Source organism: Schistocerca gregaria, chromosome 4 (assembly GCF_023897955.1).
Source record: "Schistocerca gregaria isolate iqSchGreg1 chromosome 4, iqSchGreg1.2, whole genome shotgun sequence".
NCBI classification, from domain to species: Eukaryota; Metazoa; Arthropoda; class Insecta; order Orthoptera; family Acrididae; genus Schistocerca; species Schistocerca gregaria.
Genome location: NC_064923.1, coordinates 560,355,387 through 560,375,636, shown reverse-complemented (window position 1 = coordinate 560,375,636; position 20,250 = coordinate 560,355,387). Strand labels below are relative to the sequence as shown.

At 42.3% G+C, this 20,250-nt stretch overlaps 1 protein-coding gene across 1 annotated transcript in view; it reads right to left on the bottom strand.

Moving 5' to 3' along the window:
* Window positions 1-19,803, bottom strand: part of LOC126267814 (trace amine-associated receptor 4-like) — a 35,887-nt gene extending 16,084 nt beyond the window's left edge. The window contains exons 1-2 of the mRNA XM_049973120.1: window positions 19,798-19,803; window positions 9,882-10,357 (exon numbers count right to left, since the gene is read on the bottom strand). Of these exons, the coding sequence (XP_049829077.1) occupies window positions 9,882-10,357; window positions 19,798-19,803 (482 nt within the window). The remainder of the gene's footprint in view (window positions 1-9,881; window positions 10,358-19,797) is intronic.
* Window positions 19,804-20,250: the final 447 nt, after the last annotated feature.

Here is a 20,250-nt window from a genome sequence, read left to right as displayed (position 1 = left end):
AGATTTTATAATTTTTATATTTTCCACAGTTTCTTAAACAAAGTTTAAGGAACTGTTTGGGCGAATGGAGTAGGAAAGCAGTAAATTTCGTTCAGTGCTGAACAAAAGCAAGGCCGAAGTTATAAACCCTAATCGCCGCTCGGGGTAGCCACGCGGTCTAGGGCGCCTTGTCATGGGCAAATTTCCAATAAACCCTAATCGTGATGAATTCTGCCGTAAATATATGGGTTACCAGTAAATAATGATTGATTACTTCATTTACATTTGATAAGCGTGACAGCTGCGCCAAAGAAAAAAATTCGCGAGAGAAACACCATTAACGTTAAGAGTTGTATGAATAGGCCCTGGTATTAGTACACAGTAAAAAATATCCCATTATGGCTGCTAAGAACACTATCAGAGGAGCTGAACATAAACAATAGGTATTTGTAGTGTGAGTATATAGGAGACTATTCCGAATATTGTGCGTTGTTTGGAGGACCATTGTCGCATTTATCATATGCTGTGAAAATCTAGAATCGTAAAGGAATTTCTCGTTTTTTGTCCCTTTATCAAAATGTTCAAATGTGTTTGAAATCTTATGGGACTTAACTGCTAAGGTCATCAGTCCCTAAGCTTACACACTCCTTAACCTAAACTATCCTAAGGTCAAACACACACATCCATGCCCGAGGGAGGACTCGAACCTCCGCCGGGACCAACCGCACGGTCCATGACTGCAGCGCCTTAGACCGCTCGGCTAATCCCGCACAGCGTCCCCTTATCATTCTACTACATTGTCTCATTACTGATGTCGAGCAGATTGTGTAATCTTCGAAGTATAACATTCCTCGGAATTTTTGCTTACGTTGGGAAAGAAAATGTCATGCGTCCAAAAATTACGTGAAACACAAATAACGTATCTGTCATCTCGAAATAAGTAAATCGGACAAGAGAAGCGAAATGGGAATGATGATTGAATGTTTCAATTCGGTTATCACTGTATCTGAATACAGTAGTATAGTGCTCTAACATTGGTGACAAGCTCATCATGTACACCATGAAGTAATGCTATACATTGGCTAGTACCTGAACTTAGTCAGGTGGAAACTTGATGATATGTGTCAGTGCCTTTTTACGTCTCCCTCCATGGCAAGGGGACAATGTTGAAATCTTTTCAGGGATTCGTTTCGGCTAGGGATAGTGTAATGTTATTGTTTGATAGCAGCTCTTTCGATTCAGTTTTACATCTAGTCGTCTGTTATTGTGAGAATTCAGTGAAGTCGCTACTGGAGCCAGAAGACAGCAATTACGGCGGTACACCCTAATTAAAAAAAACCTGCCGACTGCGTCCAATATTTGCGTAAAAAGGAGCACATATTTTGGCGGTTTGTCTGTCGTATTCTGTTTGCTACTAATTAATAACAGGAGAGTGATGCATCTGCTCAGCAACAGAAACTTTTTTGCACTCCGTGAACAAACTCTGTATCTCTAGAACAGCTTATAGTGTTTTGGTTGTCTTGTGTAGCAAGAAGGCTTTGCTGTTAATGGAAGACTGGGAACCTATCCTCTCGAAAGCTAGGCGAAATTAATGGTCTGCAGTACGCGCGAGTGATGGGAAACTAAAGACCAGTACTGGGCGCTGTTAGATGGAAGCCAAAATAATGGGAGTGCTAGAATGCCGATGTAACTCTCGTTCAAACAAATTACAGCGTTTACTCCGCGGAAAATGTCCCTATCAAGTAATGCATGATGGAATTTATGTCGTTTGTTGTTTCTCTGCATACAGCGATGAGTGATAAGGACTTAGGAGATCGTAAAATTATCCTAGAAGGCGTTTAATGTGCTGATAGGGCGTCATAACGATTGCCCTCGTGTTTCGAGAGCGTCGTATAGAAAAGTTACAGAGAAAGCCTTTATCCAGTAAAGACACTGAAAACTACGAAGAAAATGGTTCAAATGGCTCTAAGCACTATGCGACTTAACATCTGAGGTCATCAGTCCCCTACACTTAGAACTACTTAAACCTAACTTACCTAAGGACACCACACACAGCCATGCCAGAAGCAGGATTCGAACCTGCTACCGTAGTAGCAGCGCGGTTCCGGACTGGAGCGCCTAGAACCGCTCGGCCACAACGGCCGGCAAATACGAAGATGCTCATTGCTTGCTTAGGTAGGCGCTGTTCTAACTCTGGCTTACGTTTACATCTTTGTGTGTCAGGATGAGAGGTGAACTGATGCTCTTCAGCATTGAGGGTAACTATTGTAACTATTCGGAAATAAAATCCAATGAAAGAAATACTCTTGGGATCTTCCAGATCATTCGAGACGAACTACTTTTTAATTTTTTGTACGATTTTGCGAGATATTGTGCGCATTTGCGTTTAAAACCGTAAGTATTCTTGTCTATCTACGATAGCTCTATCCCCTCTTTCTGGCGCGTGGTTATAATATAAAACACGCTTACTCACTTTTCGCAGTGATTTTCGGCAAATTCATCCCCCAGTTTCATAAACAAAATATTGTACTGTATAAAATTGCAGAAGAAACCTTGTAAAATCTGAAGCAGAGTGTAATTACTAACCGATTAAAATTGCTTGCCGTACTCTGTCCAAAACCGATTCCATTATACATATCGGAACAAGCGAGGTGGCGTATTGGTCATTCTGGCATATAGTTTCGATTTTTAAGGAAGAATTCTTGAGTATTTTTGTTGGTCTGGGATCCATACTAAATTTGGCACTTCGGAAAAATAATCTTCCAAATCAGTGACTGAAGTATACAGCTTGCAGAAAAAAGTCTTTGCTATTAAGGTCACAGCAGGAATTGCCGGACCGAGCAAAACTAGCCAGAATACATAGGAAATACATCGTTATGGCATGAAATAGCAGCCAATCAGCGTCGACCGTGCGCAGGTATCAGCGTTTTCCTGTCTTGCCCCAGATAGTGACCTTTAGGTTAAGCACTGCATATACTGGTTAAATTAAGTTAATTATGTTAATAGCTTAAGCTGAAAGGTCTAGATTAGGCAAACTTTAGATTCGTATCCCTGGTCTGATTGTTAGACGAAATTTTTCTGTGATGTTAACCGAGTGAAGTGAAGTGGCTGCTAAATCGTACACGCTTGAAGTAGTACAATACTATCGTTTTGTAAAAGTAATAAGTTGCGATAAAGAAACAGCAGTATAGTTAAATCGTTGACATGAGCCACCGTGACATTCAGTGCTGGCAGTGATGAAATATTAAGGACACCTGTTACAAGTTTTGCTGATGTACAGATAACAAGATTTGAGCTTTGTTCTAACAAGTATATCAATAACTATACACTAAGATCATGATAAAAGAAGTTCACTTTAATTCCTCTAATTTTGTTTTTAAGTGGGGCGTTACGATTTGTTGCTGTTTAGCCATGACATTTTGTTGCACGCGGAATGTACAGACAATTTGCTGACGTAAATTCCTCTTCCGTTGTTGTTGTTACCGTCGGTTTGTATAATGACTGATGTCAAAAGTTTTTATTGATGGGAAGGACACACACTGGAAACATTCTATGGCCAGAATACACAGCCAAGCGTTAATGTAGGAAGAGGCAGACATGAAGGTCATGTTCAAGGAGGAAATCGGTGTTTCGCTTGGATCACGAGTCCAACTTTTCGTGGATTTTGCGGACAATGTGCTCTTTTGATAGAAAACTGCTCAACCTCATTATTTTACATATGAATTAGTTTTGTATTTGTCTTAATTGTATCTAAACTACAGAAAAGTATTCATGGCTATACAAAGCGTATCATAATTAATGGCGTAAATGTATACAGTTGAATGTACACGATACTAGAAGCCAAAAAGTCTCAGTAAACATAAATCCGCAAATATTGTAGTTCCCATCCACCACTGACTTGATTTTGTGTAAACGTTATCCCGGTTAGTGACAGGTGGCAATACTGTACGATATCAATAAAAGTTATTAGATATTCTTTGGTAGAAGTGGAGACGTTCTGAATGAAAACAACAGTTACATGATTGTACTCGTAGTTAAAGGAGGTGTTCCAAGTGTCGTTCCTGTACCCGGATGTAGGCCTTTATCCGTAGGCGAAATGAGTTTAGATTCCTTTCAAATACATCTAGAAAATTTCGAAATTATTTACAACCATTGACTAGTCTCTTATCCAATTCTTGAAACGTGTTAACCTTGGTACATTAAGGTTATCACGGTTCAAGAAGTGGATAAGAGACTAGTCAATGGTTGTACACTAGACCTTCGTGGTCCCAAGCACAGAAGTCCCTGAGGTTCAGATCAAGTGCTCTTGGAGGCCACGGTATAGGTCCTCCTCTTCCAGTTCATATTGGGCCATATCTGCGCGTTAGATTTCTTAAAATTGCAACAAAATGTGTCAGTGCTTCATCTGCTTGTGCCACATCCTGTGGCGTTGCTCTAAGGGAACTTCTTCATTCAATCCTGTGAGATGATGCTGCAAAACTGTATGTAATTTCGTCCTCTGAGTTTGTTTTACAACATGTATGGCGCAATAAGACGATCACCTACTGCGCCTAACCACATATGCAGTAAGAAACGTCTGTGACATTGAGACATGCACAGCTCGTGGGTTGGAACCTAGATGACTCCAAATATGAGAATTGTGATAATTGCGCACACCTTCACGAGTGAACCCTGCTTGATCTGTAAATAAAATGTAATTATGAAAGGTAGGGTTGCCTACAACGTCTTTTTGCATCCACTGAGAGAACTTTAGTCTGGGACACTAAACTCGTCGAAGGTCGTACCGCTAGATTGCATCGCATGCGTTATGCTTCAAACACTACCGTGGTGGCTCATTCCAGGAATTTCTGTGGCAAGTCTCCTTTTCGAGATTCCTAGAGAGTGTTTGTGTCCAGCGCCACACTTTCAAGCTCAGGTGTAATTAGTGCAGGCCTACGCGCTTCTGCAGCATGTGCAAAGCTCCAAGTTTCTCGGAGCTGTTGATGTGGGCTTTTAAACGGGATGCCTTCTGGCAGCGTATGCTTCTTGGTGCAAGCGTGCAGCCTCCCGTGCATCGCCATTAACGCTACTACACATGAAATAAGTATCTGCATACTCCTCGCTACTGTGACGTTACATGCTACATGCACTAACACTCGTACGACACAGCTGTCCTCCATAAACAACTGACGCTCATGGCACTCTGTGTACTGTACTGTCGTATCCATTCTGCTTACAGCTCTACGTCTCGAAACTGTAAATAAAAACCACACCACGGACCGGCATACAGTGTTTACACGCAATCAAGTCAGTAGTGACTGGTAACCACAAAGTCGCAATTATCTCGCAAACGGTTCGTTTGCAGACCTATGTTTACTGAGACTTCCTTGTTTCTAGTGACGTGTACTTTAAACTGCAAACTTTTACACCATTAATTATGATACATTTTTATAAGATGGCAAAAGACCCTCCCTGGCTGTTGATTTTTTTTTTTTTAACTACCAACGATTTCATGCTGATTTAGGAGCATCCACAGGTGACCTAAGCAGCGATTCAAAAGGAGGTGTTTAACAATCTTTGTTCTTACACTGGCTTATAAAATATTTTTATACGAGTACAGTGGCCATTCTTTCTCCAGCGCCATCTCGGAGGGTTTTTGGATACCACGACCATTGCAGTTTTCCTCGTGGCTGTTTGTGTAGCTTATATATACTTCCGCGCGCATTGTAGGACTTACTTTATTCTGCCCTTACCAACTACTCGTTTTATTTTGTTTTAGGCACCACATCTTCTTTTATCATTTTGACAAGTGCTTCTAGCGGGTTTTAATTTATCAGTAACGTGAAGGACGGGGGGGAGGCTTCAGGACAGCGTAAAATAATGTTGTAGACAGGACTAATCTACTTCACATAATAATTTTTAATAAACTAATGTAAAGTGGAACGTTATAAAATACTTCTTTTCTGATTCCTGTTTAGATTAACTGAGGATGATGCGCCTAAATTGGTGTGAAAGTGGTCGTGGTTTTAATAAAAAAACTTCCGACAACAAGGAAAGTGCTTTTTATCTTCTTAAAAAATGTGTACATTTGGCTGGTGTTGCCCGCAATTCAAAATACACTGAGATGACAAAAGTCACGGGTTAGCGATATGCACATATACAGATATCGCGTAGACATGGTATAAAAAGGCAGTGTCAATTCTACATGTGAAAAGATTTCCGTCGTGATTATGATCACACGACTGGAATTAGCAGGCTTTGAACTCGGAATGTAGTTGGAGCTAGACGCTGGGACATTCCATGTCGGAAATCTTTCGGAAATTCAGTATTCCGAGATCCAGAGTGTCAAAGCTGTGCCGAGAATACCAAATTTCAGACATTACCTCTCACCACAGGCAACGCAGTCCGCAGTGACCGACGGTCTTCACTTAACGACGGAGAGCATCGGCGTTGGCGTAGAACTATCAACGTTTACAGACAAGTAACAGTTCGTGAAATAACCACAGAAATCAGTACAGGAAGCACGACGAACGTAGCCGTTAGGACAGTTCGGCGAAATTTGGCGTTAGTGGGTTATGGAAGCAGACAATCGACGCGAGGGCCTTTGCTGAGTACACGATATCGCTTGTAGCGCCGCTCCTGGCCTCGTGGGCGTATCGTTCGGCCCCTAGATGACTGGGAAATCGTGCCCTATCCAGGCGAGCCTCTATTTCAGTTATTAAGAGCTGATGGGATTCGTGTGTGACGCAGACCCCACGAGGCCATGGATCCAGGTTGTCAAAAAAACACTGTGCAAATGGGTGGTGGCTCTTTAATGATGTGGTGTATGTTCACATGAAATGGAATTGGACCTCTGGCCCAACTGAACCTATCATCGAGTGGAAGTGGTTGTGTTCGGCTACTTGGAGACCATTTGTTCCCAAACAGTGATGGAATGATGAACATGCACAATGCACCATACGCCACGTCACTGGACCACAAGTGTCCGCAATTGATTGGAAGAACATCCTGGACAGGTCAAGCGAACAATCCACACAGCTCACCTCCCATTAATCCCATCAAACATTTATGGGACATATTTGAGAGGTCAGTTTGTGCACAAACTCTTGTACCGGAAACATTTTCGCAATTATGGACGGCTATGCAATATATCTGGAGGTGACTACAAACGACTCGATGAGTCCATTTCCATGTAGTTGCTACACTACACCGGGAAAAAGGAGGTCCAACACGATATTACATGGTGTCCCATGACTTATGTTACCTCAGTGTTTGATACGCTTTGTGTAATTATTGGTTTGCGTGAAAGGTGGTACTTAATGAATATTGAAGAATGAAAAAAAATCGGAATTACTGTTATTTTGGTAATTTTTGCTCAGTTAGACGTCTCCTACTCAGACCTCAGCTTAAATCATGGCGACCAAACTAAAACTGGTGTGAGCTTTGCTGATATCGTAATTTTCACTTTGTAGAAATCATGCGTCCGTGTCAGTGGTGGTATTTTCAACGTCTGCTGTGAAGACATGCCAATCTGGGGCGTGCAGCTGCATATATTCCACTTCCACTTCTGATATTTCGGCTGTGTATCGTTCAACCATCTTCAGAGTGAGCCGAATGACTGACGCTGCATCAATCGCTCCGTCCTTTCAAACTCGCGGACCGCGCCAATGCACGTGCGGCCACACATGCACAAGGCGCCAGAGACCTTCGATCGTCAGCAAAGAGGTACAACATGTGCATAGATTATATCTGTCTCTACACGGTAGACCCACACTGTGATATCGATGCATAACTGCGAGCTGTACTGTGGCGACGTCTTTGTAAGTTTATTACAGAAAGTGCCGGATTCCATAATCTATCCAAGCTGAAGCCGCTATCTCTGTTAATTAAATTCGTCGCCAACCAATTTTAGAGTGATTCTTTCGAATTCGGTTGGCGACGAATTTAATTAATAGAGATAACGGCTTCTGCTTGGATAAATCATGGAATCTGACACTTTATGAGATAAACTTACAAAGACAACGCTACAGCACAGCTCACAGTGATACATCTATATTCCAGTGTGGATCGACCGTGGAGTCACAGATGTAATTCATGCGTATATTGCACCCACAGACATACATTACTAGACCGGCAATGCCGTATACAGTAGCATTAGTGTCACTGAATAACAATATGGCGGCGAGCGTAACGAACCTATAAACAGCTGTTTATTTACTGATGAAACACTCGTAAGAAATGGGAATAGATTGATAAAACTACGTCACCTTGAGAGTTTTAACATAATGAGCATTACATGCTTCGTGTTTATCAGTAATTTTTCGTACAGCAGACGAAAGATGCAAGGAAAGGAACAATTCTCAATGCAAGCATAACTAGAAACATCTTACGAATTTTTGCTTTTGTACTGATGTAATCCTAAATAATTACATTTCAGTTTGTTGTATCCGAAATACCGGCAGTATTTAAATAGGTTATGTATATTTTAGGCGGTTTCATAATCTAATATTAATAGACGTAGCTTACTGATGCGCGTTTAAGCAGTTTTGATCAACTTCGGCTTTTCTTCGAATATTATGCTCGTTATGAAAGTACTCCTAAAAGCAGAACGCGCTATTTGTCGTTAATAACAAGTGTATTTGTTTCATTTTTTTTCATTTGAGTGCTCATGTGAAAAGTACAGTCTGCTTTAAACGTGTTTTATGTAACTTGATGGTTTCTCAAAACACGATTCTACGTTGGATGTGGTAAACTCAACTAATATGTAAATATTTGCTCAATTGAAGAAATTCTTTAAAGCGCGTAGTGTAGCTTACAAAGCCTCATTTTTTTTCAAAAAATCGTGTTAGTACTACACACAAACTTCCTGACGCCGCCATCTTTTGTCATATCTCTTTGTCGCCGGTCAACATCTGTGGTGCCTTGTTTATCTGTGACGGCATACGCAGTGACTGTGTCACCTGGTTTAAAAAGGACGGAGCGAGTGCTGTGGCGTCATTCATTAGGCTCGCATTGAAGATGCGCAGCCGAAACACCGGGAAGAGGAGTGGAATTTATGCGGCTTAAATTACAATGAAATGAACACCCTTAGCTGCTTACAGGCGTTGACATACGTCAACTGGGACAGATGAAAGTGTGTGCCCCGACCGGGACTCGAACGCTGGATCTCCTGCTTACATGGCAGACGCTCTACCCATCTGAGCCATCGAGGACACAGAGGATAGCGCGACTGCAGGGATTTATCTCTGGCACGCCTCCCGAGAAACCTACATTCTCAACGTATCGTTCCGCACTACATGCTTAGTGCCCCCGCCCATTATACTCATTACTCACGGCGCGTTGCCGATTCCCGTACGAGTTCAGGTCAGGTCAGGTGGCCGGTAAGCCTTAACTATATATTTACTAAGTTGGTGTCTGTTCTTTCTGACATGTCCGAAAGAACAGATACCATCGGTGACTAAGCAGCTCTTTAGAATGAAATTACACACGGGAGGCGTGCCAGAGATAAATCCCTGCAGTCGCGCTATCCTCTGTGTCCTCGGTGGCTCGGATGGATAGAGCGTCTGCCATGTAAGCAGGAGATCCCGGGTTCGAGTCCCGATCGGGGCACACATTCTCATCTGTCCCCGTTGACGTATGTCAACGCCTGTAAGGGTGTTCATTTCATTGTAATTTCATTCTAACGAGCTGCATGGTCCCCGATGATATCTGTTCTTTCGGACATGTCCGAAGGAACAGATACCATCTTAGTATATATTTATGCGGCTGCATGCCTGTAGTTTAATGGAGCAGTCATTGTGCCGAGAGAACGTGAAGATACTCATCTTATTGGTCAGTTTTATTTCGCTCACTCTGTACCAAGTTTTCTTTTTTGGGCGCGTTTGTAGTCACTGATTGACAAAAATGCCGCCCGCAGTACGTACGTGTAGTGGCACTCGGGGCTCTGGAAGCCCTGGTCAGGCACGAACGAAAAGTAGGCGAAGAAGAAGAAGGTAGGCAGCAGCCAAAGGGCGGCGATGCAGGCGGCCGTGTTGCGGTGAGTCATGATGGTGAGGTAGTGGAGCGGGCGCAGGATGCCCAGGTAGTGGTTGGCGGCCAGCGCCAGCAGGTGCGCCACGGTGATGATGACGCCGGCGAGGCGCAGCGCCTCGAGCAGCAGCAGCACGCACTGGTCGTGCTGCCAGCGCGCCAGCAGGCTGTTGACGGTGAGCCCGGCGGCCAGCACGGCCGACGCGAAGCCGTCCGCGGCCGCCAGGCTCAGCGAGATGTGCAGCGTGGGCGACAGCGGCCGCCGGATCCAGTAGGCGGATAGCAGCACGCGCGCGTTTACCGCCAGCGACGCGGCGCACAGCAGCAGCAGCGACGGCACGCTGAAGGCGTACAGCTGCCGCAGCGTCTCCTCGCCGCCGCCGCCCACGCCGCCGTCCGCGGCCTCCTCCCCCGACACGCCCACCGGTCCCGTCGCGTTCGGCGCCAGCGTCGCGGTGCCGGGCGCCCCGTCGCCGTCGGCCGCGTCGTCGCCGTGCATGCCCAGGCGACGTCGCGGATGTGCCTTACCGGGAACACTTACCGCTCGTCGTCATGGAGTACTTAACTGTGGCCTCAATACCCTGCATCGCTGACAGGCACTGTGCCAGCGGCTGACGTAAACCTATCGCAGTCAACATTTCGTCCCAGTTCGAGGGCGAATATCACCACTTCAGAGTAGTCCCACACTGTACCTCACAAACTAGGACACTTCATTTTCCCGGTTCGCTGCTAGAGTACGATAGCAATTGTTCCTGGATTTACATCTTTGCTGTTCAGTAGTAGATTACTGCCTTTGCGCCGTAAAAACCACATCTCAGAAAAAACCTGCAACAGAGAAAAAATATTCTAAGTACGTATAAGAATGAAAGCAGAGAGAACATTCCTCACTAAATAATAATATTAATAATAATAATAATAATAATAATAATAATAATAGTTACACGTGGCTCACAAGGGGACCATTCAAGCTGTTTAGCGCGGATTTTGATGAGTGTTAATTACGTTGAAGACGCATCTCTCCTGAGCACCTGGCTAGCGATGCGACGGTCGCTAGTTAATCAGAAAATCGTTCTCGAAGTTTTATGCGTTCCCCCCTGTATCAGTAATGTTACCACGTCTCGACAAAGCGACCGTAGCGGAGCGGCTAGAATTCACAGATACCACGCTGGTGGAGGCGGTTTAAATCTTCCTCATGTACTTTGTTTCAGTTTCGCCGTACAGAATATCATTACCAGAATGATATTTTCACTCTGCAGCGGAGTGTGTGCTCATATGAAACTTCCTGGGAGATTAAAACTGTGTGCCGGACCGAGACTCGAACTCGGGACCTTTCCATTCGCGGCAAAGGTCCCGAATTCGAGTCTCGGTCCGGCACACAGTTTTAATCTCCCAGGAAGTTTCATATGAGCACACACTCCGCTGCAGAGTGAAAATCTCATTCTGGAAACATCCCCCAGGCTGCGGTTAAGCCATTTCTCCGCAATATCGTTTCTTTCAGGAGTGCTAGTTCTGCAAGGTTCGCAGGAGAGCTTCTGTCAAGTTTGGAAGGTAGGAGACGAGGTACTGGCAGAAGTAAAGCTGTGAGGACGGGGCGTGAGTCGTGCTTGGGTAGCTCAGATGGTAGAGCACTTGCCCGCGAAAGGTAAAGGTCCCGAGTTCGAGTCTCGGTCGGGCACACAGTTTTAATCTGCCAGGAAGTTTCAGAATATCGTTAAATAGGAAACTCTGATTTTTTGGTTTTGAGAAGACAGAAGAAGCAATCTGTTTTTTTATTATTTATATTTTTAATTTTTTTAAGAACATTCGAAACCCAAGATCGCATAAATACTTATTTATTTAAAAAAAGTCTTGCTGTCATCTTCAGATCTTAAAAATAATCTCATCGGAATGAAATGTGTGTCGAGTGATCATGACAGGAGTGATCGTTGAAGAGGCCTGCACACTCGCGAACCCTGTCAACACCAAAACAACCTGAAGGACGCTCCATAAGTTGGGAGTTGCAGGGCGAGCTGGAATTCGAAAACCACTCATGAGTTACGCAAATTCCCATAACGGGAATATGTGATTCCGAAGCCATAAAAGCTCGGCTATGGTGCTGTGGAAGAAATTCTTTTTGTAGGACGGGGTTTGTTTCACACTGTTTTCAACTCTTGGCCGAGGTTACATGGCGGGTGTTCGGTGATGGTTTTCACAGCCATATCGTGGTATTCTATGAGCCCCATGGTTAGTCTGCAAGGTCGCATTGCTGTCAAAGCTATCAAGTCCATCCCATGGTACAGTATGTGTTCCCCAATACTGATGCTGTGTTCAGAGACGATAGGGACCCTATGCACTCAATTCACACCGTTTCAGAAGCGCTTTTGTCAGCACGAGGATGAATTGTCGCATGTTCCCTGGCCACCACAGTAACGAGACCTCAGTGTTATTGAGCCTTTGCGGTCTGCTGTGTAGAGAAATACATGTGATCGCTATCAATCTCCATAATCGTTACCTGAAGTTACCACTAGTGTAAAATTCCATTGAAAACTATACGGGACTTGCGTTTGTCCATTCCGAGTCAGTCGACTGGAAGCTGCATTGAATGCCAACGGGTTTCCTACACCGTATTAGACATGGTAATGTGTTGTGTTTTTGGTGTCCCGTATTTTTGTCCACTCACTTAATATGGTGAAAATGCAGTTTCATTTGAGAAAAATGCACGTACGAATTTTGGAACTTCCATGGTTAGGCAGAACGAGGAACTGACCACTCATGTATCTGCGCCGAGTGAAATATTTCCATTGGTTACTTGGTAATAATGGAATTAGACCAGTTGACACCATTATTTTAGAGCAACGTGTTGCATCGAATAATGTTCCTAATTTGCGCTTGCAGATTGTAGTGGATATACCTCTATCCTGTTTGTGAGCCCAATTTTGTCCGACTGCTCTATAATTAATTGTTGTCTTGGCATTCCTAGGACGAATTATCGTTGAGAAGTGATTCAAACACTGGACTAGTATTCAGGAAGAGTGGCTTCCATGACTCCGTCCAGAAAAAAAATGTATCTAGAAAGTTACTCTATTAAAGGAATGTCCGAAAAATCGTATATTAACATCGTTTCCAAGTGAGCCAAAATTTTATCGGTGATTTCCTCCCTGCCATTCTTTCCTCCTGCCACACTGGAAACATTTAAGAGAATTCGCAATAGAACTATGTAAGTCTTACGAAATCCTGGGGAATACTTCACTATGAATACAGGGGGAGTTGGTTTTCCCTCATATAAAAGTCTCTGATCGACAGCGGCGTCGATATACCTTTTACAGCGCTGATATTGGCATTTATCGCACAGTAATGTCGAAAAGATGCGTGAGATGATGCCACCTGTGTAAATGAAAATCCCCGGGGCGTTGTGGTCGCGTATTATGGTGCCATGGCAGCTGCTGCTCCTCCGCAACATCTCTCTCTTCACTGCAGGTATGTTTAGCGCCATACTAAAACAATATATCTGCATATAGATTCATACCCCTCAAACAAAAATACTTTATTCTATTAGCAAATAAAAAGTCCTATTTCTGGTGTTGTCGTCTTCAGTTCAAAGACTTGTTTGACGCAACTCTCCACAACAATGTAATAAACAAGACTCGTCTTTGCAACCTACATCTACTTGAACCTCGGTCCCCCTCTACAATTTTCCCGGTCCCCATCACCGTCCCAGACTGCTTATTCCTTGTTATTTCAGTATGTGCCCTACCAACCGATCCTTTCTTTCATTCAGTTGCACAATAAATTTCGATTCATTGCCTCCTCATTTGTAATGACATCTACCCGTCTACTGCTCAGCATTCTTCTGTAGTCCCACGTCTCAAAAGCTTTTATTCTGTTCTTGTTTACGCTGTTTATCATGCACGTTTCACTTCCAAACACCAATACGCTCCAGAAGTATACATTAAGAAAAGACTTCTTAACATCAGAATTTGTATCCGATGTTAACAAATTTCTCTTTTACAGAAACGCTTTTCTTATTACTGCCCATTTGCAGTATGTATGCTCTCTACTTTGGCCATTGTCTGTTATTTTTCTGCACAAATAGCACAACTCATCGAATCCTTAGTGTACTGATTCCCCCAATCTAATTCTGTCAGCATCAGGTGATTTTATTTTTCTTTATTCTATTACTCTTACTTAAAGTTTGCCGATATTTGTCTTATACATATTTTTCAAGACACTGTTCATTATGGTACTGATGACCTCAGAAGTTAAGTCCCACAGTGCTCAGAGCCATTTTGAACACTGTTCATTCTATTCATATGCCGCCGGCCGGTGTGGCCGAGCAGTTCGAGGCGCTTCCAGTGGCTGGTTCGAATCCTGCCTCGGGCATGGATGTGTGTGATGTCTTTAGGTTAGCTAGGTTTAAGTAGTTGTAAGTTCTAGGGGACTAATTACCTCAGATGTTAAGTCCCATAGTGCTCAGAACCATTTGAACCATATTCATATGCCCTTCAGAGTCCTTTGCCGTCTTTCAAAGAATTAAAATGTCATCGGCAAACCTTGAAGTTTTTATTTCTTCTTGAACTTTGATTCCCTACCCAAATTTCTTTATGATTTCCGTTGTTGCTTGCTCAGTGTACAGATTGAATAAAATCGGGGAGAGGCTACAACCCTCTCCCATTCCCATCTGCATCATAACAGTCTGGTATCTGTACAACCTGCGTACAGCCTTTCACCTGCTACCTTCAGAATTTTAAAGGCTGTATATCAGTCGACATTGCTAAAAGCTTTATATAAGTCAAAATATTCTATAAACATATAAAAATCGCAGTACTTTAGAAGAAAAACGCCATTTGCTAATTAATTTTTATATTATTTCTATACACAGACATGTTTCGCCTCTTCAGACACTTTAGACCCAGAAAATGACAGTTAAAGTGCTATGTTACGAAAACACAGTGACTAAAGAAAAAACAGGGACATTACGTGCGCGGTTGTGTACGTGACTCTGTGGCTGTGCCATCTGTCGAGGCATAACGACTCAGCTGTGCTTGCTTACTAGGGTGACTAATTTTTGGATCAGCGAGTCAAAGTACCTGCTTGGCGAATATTTGGGCAAATGTACTGACTATAAAGCCCATCAGAAAAAAAAATTACTGAGATCGAAGGCAGCTAAATCCCAGCGCTAGGGTGCTTACGAAACGCAAGTACAGAAAAATTTACACTTGCCCAAAATGCCGTTGCGTGTTTGTATAGCAGTTATTGTTCAGAAATTCAGTATTTTTAGGTTATGTTGCAGAAGTTAAGTTGTGCACTCAGAAACTGCAGGTGGTTTGAAAATGTTGGAGATGGGGAGGATTAAAAATGAATCTAATCTGCCAAAAAACTTGCCGACACTTTAAATTAGATTCTGTTGCCTCTAGCGTAGGCGGTCTCTAAATTTGATGACGGATTAATCATTGATGATAATTACTTACTGATGTTGTTAGTGTTTGGCTAATAATTTACTGCCAGCCAATGTCAGAGTTCTCAAGTGGCCAGTGTAGGGTCTAGGGACAGTCTGCCAACGCGTCTTTGATGTGTAGTTCACTGAAGTCTGAGATGGTATTGGGGAGACGGAATTCGATACTGGACGTTAACAATTCTTTAAGCGATTCACCTTTTCTAATGAAAAATTATTGTTAAAGTTTACACACCCCCGGTTACCTTGGTTTTGTATATGAAGAGTTTTAGTAGAACTATTTCTAATTTGCAAGAAACTTTCCAGTATTTACTGCTGTTGCGGCTACAGAAAGTTGAGTTTCCTGTTTACTTTAACTAATAATTAAAAACATTCATGTAGTCGAGTATTCGTTAAGTTAGGGGATCTATGACGGAGTGTATCAGCAGGTGCTTGAACTAGTTTTACTTAACGGAAACCTTCACAAAAGAGACTCACCTCATCAGTTGTTGTTAGACTTGCTAGAAGTATAGTAACCTTAATTATGACAGTAATTGGACCGTCTGCTAACAAGCGGATACATCCAGGTCAACAGGCGTCGTAGAAACTGGTGCAGACTTTTTTTTAAATAGCTCGTCGCAGCCGTACAGACTGCTTTTGAGGATTGTTTCTGTTGTTTCGGAACTGTGTTCCTCGTACAATTAGTGCACGGCCCCACAGAATATGGCATGAAAGACAGTACTTTAAGTATCTTATCTTCGTAATGAGATTATCGCCCGAAGTCTCATCATTCATTGTTCTTTGTTCTTCATGTTGATTTGTTGTTACAGTGCAGCGTTGTAATCTTTAGAAAAGCGTTTTGGAGATCAGCTGGTAATTTGTCTATGACTACTGCTACCACGAATTGTATAATTTACAAAAGATGTCCTTGGAAGGTTTTGTCACTGGAGCTTTTGCTCAATCTTTCCAGTACGGTTTGCAATGCAGACGTGATACCTTATTGACAAAGGTACAACCAATCTACATCTACATTCACATGGATACCCTGCAAATAGCACTTAAGTGCTAGGCAGAGGTTTCATCGAACCACCTTCTCAATAATTCTCTATTATTCCACACTCTGATAGCACGCGGAGAAAACAAACACTTGTACCTTTCCGTGCGACCTCCGATTTCCCTTATTTTATTTTGAATCGTTTCTCCTTCTGTAGGTGGGCGTCAACAAAACATTTTCACACTAGGAGGAGAAAGTTGGTGATTTAAATTTCGTGAAAAGATCCCGCCGCAACAAGAAACGACTTTGTTTTAGTGTGGTCCACCTCAAATCCTATATCATGTCCGTGACACTTCATTGCTTATTTCTCGATACGTGCTGCTCTTCTTTGAATTTTCCCTTTCTACTCAATTAATCCTATCTATAAGGATCGCACACCACACAACAGTACTCCAAAAGAGGACGGACAAGCGTGGCGTAGGCAGTCTCTTTAGTTTCGTCTTACCCACAACATTTCCTATGTGTTCTTTCCAATTAAGTTGTTCGTAATTGTAATTCCTGGATATTTAGTTGAACGCGCCTTTAGATTTGGTTGATTTATCGCGTAACTGAAGTTAAACGTATTCCTTTTAGCACTCGAGTGGATGACCTCATACTTTCAATATTTAGGGTCAATTGCCAGTTTTCGCACCATGCAGATATCTATTCTAAATCGTGTTGCAATGTGTTTTGATCTTCTGATGATTTTACTAGACGATAAAAGATAGCATCATACGCAAACAACCTAAGACGGCTGCTCAGATTGTCTCCTAAGTCGTTTATATAGATAAGGAACAGCAAAGGACCTATAACACTACCGTGGTGAACGCCAGAAATCATTTCAGTTTAACTCGATGACTTCCCATCTATTTCTACGAACTGTGACATCTGTGACAGAAAATCACGAATCCAGTCGCTTAGCTAAGACAATATTCCATATGCACACCATTTGATTACAGGCCGTATGTGATGTTAGGTGTGAATAGCCTTCTGCAATCTAGAACACGGAATCAGTTTGAAATCCCGTGTCGACAACACTCAACATTTCCTGTGAGAAAAGAGCTACTTCTGTTTCACAAGAACGATGACTTCATATCCCTGTTGACTGTGTGTGAACAGACCGTTCTCTTCGAAGTAATTCATAATATTCGAACACAGTATGTGCTCCAAAAATCCTGCTGCTTATCTACGTTAACCATATGGACCTGTAATTTAGTGGATTACTTCTACTGCCTTTCTTGAATAGTGGTTTGATCTGTGCAACTATCCCGTCTTTGAGCAGTTATATATGATTGTTAAGTACGGAGCTATAGCATCACCATACTCTGCAAGGAAACTAACTGGTATACAGTCTGAGCCAGAAGACTTGATTTTGTTAAGTGAATAAGTTACTCATGTTGGCAGCTGTCTTTGATTCGAATTCTGAAATATGTACTACTTCTTCTTTAGTGAAGGAAGTTCGGAAGGTTTTGTATAGTAACTCTCCTTCAGCAGCACTGTCATCGATATTATTTCCATTGCTGTCGCGCAGAGAAGTCAACGATTGCGTATTGTCGCTAGAATACTTTACATGCGACCAAAATCTCTGTGGATTTTCTGCCTGGTTTCGAGACAAACTTTCCTTGCGGAAATTATTATAAGCATGTCGCATTGGCGTCCGCTTTAAATTTCGAGCTTTTGTAAAAGATCGCCAGTCTTGGGGATTTCGCCTTCGTTTCAAACTTGGCCTGCTTTTTTCTGTAAGTATTCTTACCTGTCTTGTGTACCATGGAGGATCAGTCCCATCATTTTTTAATTTAATTGGAATAAATCTTTCAGTTGCTGTAGATACTATATCTTTGAATTCAAGCCACATGTGGTCTGCACGTCTATTGTTGATTTGGAAGGAGTGGAGACTGTCTCTCAGGAAGGCGTCAAACGAGTTTTCATCTGATCTCTTGAAAAATTATATTCTTCGTTTATTTTTGCAGTATCTACATCTACATCTACATCTACATGACTACTCTGCAATTCACATTTAAGTGCTTGGCAGAGGGTTCATCGAACCACAATCATACTATCTCTCTACTATTCCACTCCCGAACAGCGAGCGGGAAAAACGAACACCTAAACCTTTCTGTTCGAGCTCTGATTTCTCTTATTTTATTTTGATGATCATTCCTACCTATGTAGGTTGGGCCCAACAAAATATTTTCGCATTCGGAAGAGAAAGTTGGTGACTGAAATTTCGTAAAAAGGTCTCGCCGCGACGAAAAACGTCTATGCTGTAATGACTTCCATCCCAACTCGTGTATCATATCTGCCACACTGTCTCCCCTATAACGTGATAATACAAAACGAGCTGCCCTTTTTCGCACCCTTTCGATGTCCTCCGTCAATCCCACCTGGTAAGGATCCCACACCGCGCAGCAATATTCTAACAGAGGACGAACGAGTGTAGTGTAAGCTGTCTCTTTAGTGGACTTGTTGCATCTTCTAAGTGTCCTGCCAATGAAACGCAACCTTTGGCTCGCCTTCCCGACAATATTATCTATGTGGTCCTTCCAACTGAAGTTGTTCGTAATTTTAACACCCAGGTACTTAGTTGAATTGACAGCCTTGAGAATTGTACTATTTATCGAGTAATCGAATTCCAACGGATTTCTTTTGGAAGTTATGGTACCCAGTCTGGCTACGAAAATCCTGTGTTCACTAATCCCTGTATCCGATTTGATGTTCGTTATTAGGTCAGGCTTATTTGTTGCAAAGAGATCAACTGTGTTTTCATGACCGTTTGCTACTCGAAAGGGCTTATGAACTGTCAATGAATAACTGATCTTCGTGGAAAATTTTTTTGTTGAAATGTTCAGATGCCTCCAGTTCGACTAAATGAAAAATACTTGTACTTTACGTTAACTTAAAAATGAGGAATGATATTCTGTTGAAAGGTAGGTATCTTATACGGGATCGTACCCTGGCGCAGGACTGTTTTTAGTTTTTCGGGTGTAATCAGGCAGATGTGTGTTACGTGCAGTTGAGGATATCAGCGCGAAGAGGCATTATGGACTGTCAAACTATCATAAATTTTTGTCTCATCGTTTTGATTAGACATAATTGTCATTATGGAGGCAATTTTATTCTGAGATCGGATATTTTCGCAAGACTGATTGCTTGCTCAGGATGCTTAGCGTGTAACACAGTAGAAGCTAAGGTACGACTTGGTCCTTCGGTATGATAATGCCCAATCCGAACATAAGAAATTCACTAGAGATTTGTTTTTTCGTTGAAGATATGAACACTTCGGAATATAATTACTCGTTAACATTTGGCTCTCTGATACTCTTTCTGTGTTACTGCTTCTAATGTAAAATGTCTGTACTTATTATACCTTCATGGCGGAGGTAATTGAATGTAATCATTTCAGATTTTGGTTGTTTTATCTACAGTAGTTGGTCGGTAGTAGGTGACGTTGTGGCGTACAGTTACTGAACACCGCCCTGCTTACAAAGCTTCTGAAATAAATGTGATTTAATTTCTCTTTCATCTGCTTGGGCAATTAATTTCACAAATTCAAATCCTGACAAAAATTGTTTTTAGTTTGTTTGCCGTAAGTACATGTAAGTTCAAACTGACCCTGGTATCAGGATCATGTATAGAACTTTTTTTATTTCTTACACTAATGTTTTTCGTGATCTGGCACAGGAAGGACATCCATTTCTTAAAAGTATTTGTGTAAAATGGTTGTGACTACTACTTTCAGTTTTCCAGTGGCACTTTCCTGCAGTCCCAAGAACATTATATACTAAAATGAGAAAAAAATGGTGAAATTTTACAGAATTAT